We start from the raw sequence: 10,840 nt of genomic DNA, 5'->3' as shown, positions 1-10,840 counted from the left end.
TTGAACTGATGTCAATTTTAGCCCTAAAAATCTTTGCAAGTATATATTAAACAATTACATACAGTTGGTAGGGTTTAAAAAGAATGCATTAGATACTTTATAAACAATAGTTTCTGGTTCTTCTGGTTTCTCTTTTCCTTTAATTTTCTTAAAAATGTATCACTGTCATCTTGTTTCCCAAGGACAACACACACATTATAAATGAACAATCCATCATCACACAATTTTTTAAAAAACTCCAAACAAGAGATCATCATTTTTAAAAGTATTATTTAGTCATACACAGAAGGAAGAAAACAAAAAACAAATTATACAAATATTGATTATAATCCACCTGCTCTATTTAAGGACACAGAAGTTGTAAACGACCAACTTAAGATTTTTTTCCCTACACTATCACGTTGTACAATAGTAGTTTAAAATACTCCAAAATTATGCACAAATGTATGATTTGCATAAAGATTTTATTTAAACAACAGCATAATAGATCATCAATATTATCATTTAAATGTAAGAAATTATGCTTCTGGAACATACATGAGAAGCTTTATGCAAAAAAATGTTAACTGTTGCCATTATTAGCTTACCAAAATATAAGATGGGTGAGACTCAAAGAAGAGAGTTGAGACTTAACAATCACGTTGTTTCAACACCATTATGTTATTAATAGCCAGTTAAATGTCCAAATCAAATGAACATTGGTTTTTGGAGTTGAAAGCATACAACTTCCTTTTTTTTTTTTTTAGATGGAGTCTTGCTCTGTTGCCCAGGCTGGAGTGCAGCCGCTCGATCTTGGCTCACTGCAAGCTCCGCCTCCCAGGTTCACACCATTCTCCTGCCACAGCCTCCCGAGTAGCTGGAACTACAGGCGCCTGGCACCATGCCTGGCTAATTTTTTTTTTTTTTTTGTATTTTTAGTAGAGATGGGGTTTCACTGTGTTAGCCAGGATGGTCTCGATATCCTGACCTCGTGATCCACCCGCCTCGGCCTTCCAAAGTGCTGGGATTACAGGGTAGAGCCACGGCGCCCGGCTGGAACCATACATCTTTCAAAACCTACGGCTGTAGGTAACCACCTTAATATTAGAGTTAAAGCCCTTAGATTTTTGTGCTTAGCAAAGCAGTCAACTTTCAGATGTAACTAGTCCACAAAATTAGTATCTGGTTCTGACCTAAAAGACTCCAGTTCTTTCCTTATGATAAAGAATTCAACATATGAAACATAAACCATGCTAAAACATTAGGAATTGACATTTATAAATATTTTCTTCTGAAATTATTACAAAGTACACTGTAAATTCCTAAGAATGTCTTTCATTTCTGAGAATATGCAATGATATATTTACATACTAAAAATCATTCCCCAATGGAAAAGTTATAAAAAGATTATTATCTATAATAATATTTTTTTTTCTGGCTGGGGGAAAAAGAGGTTTGTATTGGTACAGAAACTCAAGGAGGAGGGAAATATGCATAAATAAAAGTAAAAGTAAAGGAAGCAAATGATCAAAGAATCTTGCCAGAATTCAGGTTAGAATTTCATCTGCTTTGAAAGGTAACATGTGCCTTGTAGAGTATAGTATGTTAATGATCAGCCCAAGCCTGTAATTTCCTAACAGTTCTAGGTGTAACAAATCCAGAAAATGACTTAGTGGGGAAGATCAAGCCACCAAAAGCAGATCACACTAAGCCTGTGGCGAGGCTACTAAATTAAACCAGTTCCAAAATGCAGCTTGCCCTGGTATTCTGGCTGTTTCCCAGGCAGCTCTAAAGGCACTGGTTAAGCACTTGTTTATTCAAGCTGTTTACACCATGATGCAAGTTTCTGGGGGTTATTTCTTAAAGTACATAACTGGCTACAAAATTCTCAGTGAATACTTGTCATATACTAAAAGGTACTTTTAATCAAAAGCTAATTTCCAGTTCTGTAAAGTTATTTCAAATGTAATTCTTTTTGACATTTCTCTCCTCCAGAAAAAAGGAGCCTGTTTGATTTCCCTTATCTGTGAAGCATATTTTCTACTTTATTAAAATGTGTGGGCCTGAATGAAAACAGTTTAAGTTAATCTGCTATGTAGGCACTATCAACAATTTTCTCTAACAACTTTTATGGAAGTCTCTAGGCAGCTCTCACACTCAACCAGGCCACACATGGCAGCTTCCCTGATCCTGACAGGGCCCTCAGTCTATGGATGCAGAGACTCTCTAAGATGCTGTACCAAGAACTGGTGGAACCTTTCAAGCTTCCAGTGTTCAGGACTAAGAACCATTAGATGAAACTGTCATTTATTTAACATATTTAGTGTGCATTTACCATGTGCAAGTCACTTTAATAATAGTTTTCAGGAACTTAGAAATCAGAGAGACAACAAAAAGGATTTCTGCTCTCAAGGAGCATAAACCTTGCCATCAGGAATCTGCCACACTGCTTTTTTGTGAGGAGGGCAAAATAAGAGATGATTAAAACACCTAAGTTTATTTTAAGCTGTAGTTTTATTTTCAAAACTGGACTTGAAATTACATTTTCAGCGTCAGCACTATTTTTGCAGGTGTAAAATCCCATTTTGCTACTAATCAAATCCTCTTCTCTTTAAGGAATATGGTTTTGGGGAGCAAGATTTTAACTTGATACATTCGATTTTTTCTTTAGAGAAATAGGTATGTGTTACAGGAAAAAAAAGTACATGTTAAACTGGTTTTCTGAAAATAAGAGCTATCCAGTGATGAACCTTTGTTTCAATAATACTTTTAGCATGTCTTTAAAGCATGTTAAAGTTGATGCAGCTCCTGCAAAGAAATTTAAATGAATTTCTCTGCAATCTCAAAAGTGACTTATTTTAATCGTCTTCTTTATATTTTATATCCTCACATTTGGACAACAATATTTTACCGTGCTGACATATTAATGAAACCTCTGAGGGCTTATGTTCACCACTTTAAAAAAAAGTATACTGAGATTCTAAGATGAACATTGGCATCCAATAACCAGAACCTAACACACTGCTACCTGCAAACTTATGCTGGGGAAGAAAAATCAAGTGGAGTTTTTTAAGGAGCAAACTGAGATAATAAGAGCATCACTTATTTAAAAAGATTATGCAGGTATGTTTGGTAAATTTCAAGTTAAAAAGAGTATTAGAGAGAAAACAACCATTGGGAAAATCAGTTCTAAATCAAATAGCAGATAATACAAGAACACACTTTAGAATGGCAGCTTCTACCATTGGGACATGTCACTTTTGCTAGTGTGGATTTCATCTGATGGTTCATGAATAATTTCATCTGATGGTTCATGAACCACCATTTTGAATATGTTTTCAAAAATCAATATTTTGGATGATTGTAAAAACTGTGTCTTAACACAGGAACAGAAAACTAAACACCGCATGTTCTCATTCATAAGTGGGAGTTGAACAATGAGAACACATGGACACAGGGAGGGGAACTGTTGGGGGGTAGGGGTAAGGGGAGGGAGAGCATTAGGACAAATACCTAATGCATGCAGGGCTTGAAACCTAGATGATGGGTTGATAGGTGCAGCAAATCACCAAGGCACGTGTATACCTTTGTAACAAAGCTGCATGTTTTCCACATGTATCCCAGAACTTAAATTAAAAAAATAAAAATAAATAGTGAAAAAAAAACTGTGTCTATAAATCATTAGTTTACATGACATACCTCAAGGAGTATCTTGGAATAAGTATCAGACACTGAAGAACAGTAGTATTTCAGCAACATCATTTCTATATCAGATGAGGTCAAGTAAGTATGTAAGGGATAGTTAGACACCATATGATTATTTCACCTGACATTTAAGATGATAGGGAGTATAATTTAAGAAATAAGTAAAAATTGACTTATCTTTTTTATTTTTGACACTTATCTATTTAGTGAAATCTAACCCTAATCTTTCTTCAGTTTAATTCCTAATAATGATTTTTTTTTCTTTTTTTTTTTTTTTGAGACAGAGTTTCACTCTTGTTGCCTAGGCTGGAGTGCAATGGTGCAATCTCGGCTCACCGCAACATCCACCTCCTGGGTTCAAGTGATTCTCCTGCCTCAGCTTCTTGAGTAGCTGGGATTACAAGCATGAGCCACCACACGCAGCTAATTTTGTATTTTTAGTAGAGATGGGGTTACTCCATGTTGGTCAGGCTGGTCTTGAACTCCCAACCTCAGGTGATCCACTCGCCTCAGCTTCCCAAAGTGCTGGGATTACAGGCGTGAGCCACCACGCCAGGCCAATAATGGAAATTTTTAACTGAATTTAATTAACAAGACAAGCCTTGTCTGACTTTGTAGCATGAGTTCGAGGATCACATTTCCAAATATATTTTTTTATCCAAAACTAGTATAGTAGAAAAAATATGGATTATATATGCCATAGCTCTAAGTTGACATGCTAGCTCTTTTACTAACTCTGTGAACCTGAGCAAGACACTTAATATTCCTATGCCTCTGTCTCTCCAAATAAAAAATGGACTAATAATTAATAGATTATACCTTAATTATAATAAATAATGCTCTACTTCCTAATGTTGTTGTAAAGATAAAAATGGATTATATATATAAAATACCTGGGGCACTATGAGTGTTGAATAAATATTTGCTTTAAACAACTGATGCTGATTTTTTTTAAAAGTGCTTGCTAAATTAATCATTTTTATTTATCATGGAAACATTCCAAACTGGTCAGTAGTTGAAGGGAGATTTAATCACGAATCGAAGGGCTCAGAGTTAGGAGGAAACTCCAAATTTCAAATCAAATCCCCTACCTGACTTTGGCATTAAAGGGAAGCAGTACCTGGGGTCTGAGGTGGTTAATTATTTGGCCAAGGATTTCCAACTAGTTAGTGGAAAAACAAGGAGTACCAGAAGGCTTCTAAACTACTGATGCAGGGATTCTTTTCTTCAAAATACATTTTAATTAGTATCAGAGAATAAGAGGATACAATTTGTTTAATTGTCCTTTGATAAAATAAATTTTACAATATTTATCATTAATATATTTTTATTTATCAGCAAAATGGCAGCTCACATATTTTGGAAAAATAGCTATGGAAAGTAGTTTGAGATAAGAATATTTTTAATTTGGGAGTGATAGAGGTGTCTTCGATTGTGTATTTATGTCAGACTGTTTTCCTACCTTGATTACAGGTTTTTCCAGCATAACCAGGATGACACTTGCACTTGTTTGGCCCGATACATTCACCATGTTTGCATCGTGGTTGGCACACAGCTGTGAAAAGAAGATGGCATGCATTATTTCTAGGTCAACGAAACACCAATCATATAGCACTGATGTCGTGCACTAGTTTAATAATAAAAGAAAAAAAACTAGAACTTACAACAAAGTAGCCAAAGTATACAAAATCAGTTTCCTATAAACACTCTGTAAGCTACACACACACACATGTGTTATGTATGTATATGTGTGTATCAGTTGGGGCTGAAAAAAATTTTAAATTCCAGGACAATACTCAAATAGACAAATAAAACTAGGTAAAACTATGCATAAGCATAACTGATATTTATTCATAGTTACAACTTTATAATGTCCTGCACCCAAAATTTCAAACTCATTCCCTCAAATATACTTCAAATAGCAGTTCTTAGTCCAAAAGTACTAAGTATGTATGAAATACAGATAAATTTCTAACTAAACATAAAATATTTATTTTACTAGAAATGGTATTCCTAAGTATGAAAGGATTCAAAATGAAACAAAAACCAAAACAACATTGTTTTGGAACTTCAATTCAAGGATATTTCTGTATCTTGATCTTTCTTAACCCTAAGATTCATTACAACTGCTTTTCAATCTATAATGGCCTTTCTATGCCCTAACATAGCAAATAGGACGTTCTCAGTTTGACATTCACTCTTTTCCATCAACTGAGTTCCACTTTCTCAAGACTTTAAAATTCTGTAAATCATCACTCAAATATTTTCACTGTTTAATTGGAATTTATTCTGTTTATTCTCTATCCGTGATTCTCAACTGGGGGGCACTTTTTACCCCTGTGGAAATTTGGAAATGTCTGGAGACATTTTTGGTTGTCACACTAGGGAGAGGATACTACTGGTATCTAGTGGATAGGCGCCAAGGATGCTGCTAAACATCCTAAAATGTTCAGACAACCCGCCACAACAAATTATCCAGCCCAAAATGTCATCGTGCCAGACTCGGAAACCTTGTTCTGTACCAAATATGTGCATGTCCCTATGCCAGACACTATAATAGATGAAAAATAATTGTATAGCATGGTACTGGTCTCAAGGAGTCTACAATTGAGATAAAAATACAAAACCACGTTTCTTATTCAAAACAATATTTATTTATCAGCAATATGAAATCTGTGAAGAAATCATTACACAAGCAAATCCATATACATATGTGCAGAAAGCCTCATAGAGGAGGCTTATGTTGAATCTTGAAGCATGAGTAGACAGAGAAGGGAGCAGACTACCCAAGAGAAGAATATTTCACAGGCAAGTAAGCCGCTGTTTAGTTGGGAGATACACAGGGGACTCATTAAGCTAAAGAGATGGGTAAATGGTGGAGGAAGAGTGAGAAACAATCAGGTGAGTGGTATCAGATGATTATGTTCCCTACATTTCAGAATGAGAAACATGCACTTTAGCTCTAGGAAATGGGAAGTTTCCATACATTTATCATCATAACTGCCCAATAAAAATCAAAGCTCTGGGAATCTTATCAAAGCTCTGGTGATGGTATGTAGGATGGACTGGAAAGAGTTAGAGGCAGAGAGAACAGTTGCAAGGCCAGCGAAATAGTTTAGGTCTGACGTGAAGAAGGTATGATTTGTGTTGGTGACAGGAAGAAATGAGCTTCAATAATCGTTGAGTGAAGAGCAGACAGTCCTTGAAGACCAAGCGGAATGGACTCAACAATGACCCTGAATTTTGAAGCTCCTGACACCTGTTCCTACCCATTTTAACCCATGCTGTTCTCCATTCTGGGATATGCTCTATGCTCCCAGTTTCCTCTCTGATAATTATCAAACATTGTTTCCTTTAAGACTCTAATACTCCTGCGAAACTGATGTGCATGTTATTTTTTTTTTCTACCTTTCCTCCCCCAACTGTCACTAACCCTTCCCTCACCTTCCATTCCACAGGGCCTCTTTGCTAATTTTACTTCCAGGCCTTCCTTGCCTGTTTGTCATCCCAACTGGACCCTGTACCACCACAAATCCTTAGGCAGTGCTGTGTAGGAGGTATTTAATGTAAAAGACTACAGAAAGAAAACACAAGCAGAGTGTAAATGATAGGGAAATGCCCTTGGAAAATTCTTAAAATCTGATTTTAAACATGGCATTAAATTCAAAGGGAAACAATTGTGTTCATATCCATGAAATGAAATAAACTGTCCAGGAGGGCCTTCTAATATTACTCTTTAGCCAACTGTACACTAGGCAGATGGTTTATATGCAGTTTAAAATAAGTTCCAGAAGTAAGCCACTCTACATAATTTCTAGGCCCTATCACCAAGAAATACCAGCTTAAAAAAATTCTTTTTAATCTAAAAAGATGACCTTCCGTAAATCTTAACATTTATATATACATGCAACCTGGATAACCATGTATCACTGAGGCACACAGAATGCCATATTGAAAAAAATGTAAACATCTCAAAATCGTTAAGTGCAAGTCCAGGAAATAACCCCTTAAAATAACTGGAATTTGGAAAACTCTCTCAAAGCATGAAAAAGTAGTTTTAAAAATACCACTTAAAAACATAAAAAATTTATTTAGGACACTTTATAAAACAATTAAACTTGAGGCCCCCAGGCTGTAGCCTTTGGACCCCCTGACCAGCTTGAGAACCATCAATTTATAGTACTTTCAGGTGCTTTATAGAACCAAAGTTTTTATTGTTTCCTCTCCCTTTTTTGTTATTTGTTCTCAAGCAGAGTGCCCTAATCTTGAGCACATCAAATGCACACATTCCAACAGGCCAAGACTGTTAATGTTTCTTCCATGTTTAGGGAGTCCTATTTCAAAACAAACTGTTGTTTGCACTTCCATCTGATAGGCTATTCAGTGAAGTAACCAAGAACCCTTAGATTAGCCAATGGCTATTAAATGCGGTAGGATACTCATAAAGTTGATACAATCAATTTCTTTCTTCTTAGAAAAAGAAAACCCTTTGGAAACTGTTGCACAAAAAGATATTCTCCTATATAGCACAAAGTTATCTTGCTGGCATTAGTTCTGGAATGGAATTCAATAAATACGTATCAAACATTTGTTATATATATAATGTATTATAGTAGGCAAGTGTGGCAGGGGATTAGAGAGTCACAGAGGGTATGAAAATTTAGCTGTGGAACTAAAATATATTGGCTAAACCACAACAAGGGCTGTGATAGAGAGATGAAAGAACCAAGGAGGGTGTGTAATAACTACAACTGCAGGTTGGTGTGTTAGAGGCAGTGTGTTAGAGGTAAGAGCAGTGGAATAGGAAACAAAAGACTTTCAGAATATAAGCAAAGTGGTGGGGGGGCGCAGCAAAGGGGACTGCTTCTTAGTGAGTGCAAAGAGTTCTCGTGGGGCTACAGTGTAAAGTGCTTAAAACAGCAGATGAGATCAAAAGAAAGGCTGACACAGATCACAAAAGGCCAGCTGGATTCTTACCAATATCTCTTTCCCTTCTGCTTTAATATAGAAAGGCTTTTAAAATTTTTATTTTTTTGAGTGGGGGATGAGTTAGTAATGGAAAACTATGTTCCCTATTCTCCTTAGCAGATATGGGCAGCCAAATGACTAAGTTCTGGCTAAATGGGATGAAAGCAGAAGTGATGGGGTGGGGCTTTGGAATGCTGTGTAAAAAGGGGGCTGAAGAGCATGGCTTGTTCTGTGTTCTCGCCTAGAACGTGCATGTCATGACTCAACCACAGTGGCCTCTTTATGACCATGAGGCGATCTTGAGAATGGAAAGAGGGTAGAGCAAGAAGTCATAATATTAACCCTAAATCACCATCCTAGCAATTTAGGGCACTGTTCTTTGTGTCACGTTACTTGTAGCTAAATACAATTCCTGAATTTCCTTGATCACTAGACTGTGGAATCTGGACTTAGTCTGTGTTTATTATCAAGACAGCAAAGGTTTCCTTTTGATACAAATTTAGGATAGAAGAGTTATGAGTAGATCCTAGTACAGAAATAAAACTCATCAAATTTATTTTATACCTACAATACCATATACTCAGGGGAATGTAAAAAAAAAACTTTATTTCTACATCTAAATAACTAGATTAGAAAGTGCATAACCATTTCAAAACTAGAGAAAAATAATTCCCAACCTCTGTATAAACTGGCTCACCTTCCAATAACACACTCCACTGTAATGTGAGCTCTCAGAGGTCAGCAAAAACCAACCTTTTCAGCAAACTGCATTACTCTGTGAATAGTAGGTCATCCCTTCCTTATCAAAAAAATAAAAAAGGATAAATGATCCATTTTCAGTGGTCTTCAAAAATATTAAAAGTAGAGTATATTCTTGTTTGGAGTAAACAACGTGCCTGCTGGTGCTACTGGCTATCAGAAAAGGCAGCATTGCTTCTCTGACCTTCGTGTGGATCAGAACAAGAAGTTTGGGCCGTATTTGATGGTCTGCTATCACTAGCATCCAAATATGGTTTAGCAACTTAATAAAGCTTAAATAAAGTCCAGGTAAAAATCACAGATAATCAACGAATGATAGACATTTTACCCCAAAATCAGTTGCCAGAATTAAGTCCAAATGGGCAATCACACTCAAAATTTGCTCTCTAGCATTCCTGTAGCATAATCTTCAAAGTGCCCTCAAAATAACCTCTAAATCATTGTTTTAACTAGAAAAAGAAACAAGTTTCAACTGGCAAAACAAACATAGCTCTTTAATGTCACATGTCCAAGCCTCTTCTGTTTGATTGCAATCTAAAATTTTAGTCTTAAAAATCCATCCTAGGAGTTTGTGACCAGCCTGGCCAACATGGTAAAACCCTATCTCTACAAAAAAACTAGCCAGGTGTGGTGGTGGGCACCTGTAATCCCAGCTACTTGGGAGGCTGAGGCAGAATCATTTCAACCTGGGAGGCAGAGGTTGCAGTGAGCTGAGACTGCACCACTGCACTCCAGCTTGGGCGACAGAGTGAGACTTGATCTCAAAAAAAAAAAAATATCCATCTTAAGTGATGTAACTGGGTCTCTGAGAGTTGGACAATAGTTTCTAACTCTAACATAAGCAGTGAATTATCAAATAAGTTATGAGAAAAGTAAACTCCCACATCAGTCCTATAATGTTTCTTATGTAAGGTAATCATGCTGGGAGTAAAGTGCCAACATTTGAAAACTAAGGATATGTTGAGATACCCAAGCAGATGTAGGCTCTGAAAAGTAATAAGGCAAAAGCCAATCCAATCTCAATGGTAGTTAGTAACTTGAGAAGGATTTTCTCAATAGAAATAAGATTATCTTTAGAATTCCAAGAATCATTTGTAATTTTTTCAATCTACATCATGTTATTATGCAGACATGGCACCACTAAAAGCAGAACAAAAAACCTTGTCCTCCAGGTTATGTTCACAGAAGAAAAGGGGACAGAGAAACATGCAAGGGTAGGGCAGAAGAACAGATAGATATGAAACTGGAAGACTTTGAAAAGCTGTTTTTACACCCAACAAGCTTCACAGAATTCAGATATGGACAAATTCATTTGAGCAGAACAAGAAAATATGACAGGGAATGACTTTTTCAAATGGTAATTGGCCTTGGAAAAGGGAAAGTCGCTGAAGGCAATATGAAACAACTCACTACTATATTAATAGGACCT

The 10,840-nt window shown here is 36.2% G+C and overlaps 1 protein-coding gene across 8 annotated transcripts in view; it reads right to left on the bottom strand.

Annotated features, from left to right (window-relative positions):
* NPNT (nephronectin) overlaps positions 1-10,840 on the bottom strand; it is an 80,209-nt gene that overhangs the window by 41,114 nt on the left and 28,255 nt on the right. For all 8 annotated transcript variants that reach the window (XM_016951962.4, XM_054683245.2, XM_016951965.4 and 5 more), the window contains one exon: positions 5,147-5,239. In XM_016951962.4, the coding sequence (XP_016807451.2) occupies positions 5,147-5,239 (93 nt within the window). The remainder of the gene's footprint in view (positions 1-5,146; positions 5,240-10,840) is intronic.

Source organism: Pan troglodytes, chromosome 3 (assembly GCF_028858775.2).
Source record: "Pan troglodytes isolate AG18354 chromosome 3, NHGRI_mPanTro3-v2.0_pri, whole genome shotgun sequence".
NCBI lineage: Eukaryota > Metazoa > Chordata > Mammalia > Primates > Hominidae > Pan > Pan troglodytes.
The sequence above is the reverse complement of the archived record's forward strand: the minus strand, read 5'-3'. Positions and strand labels throughout refer to the sequence as shown.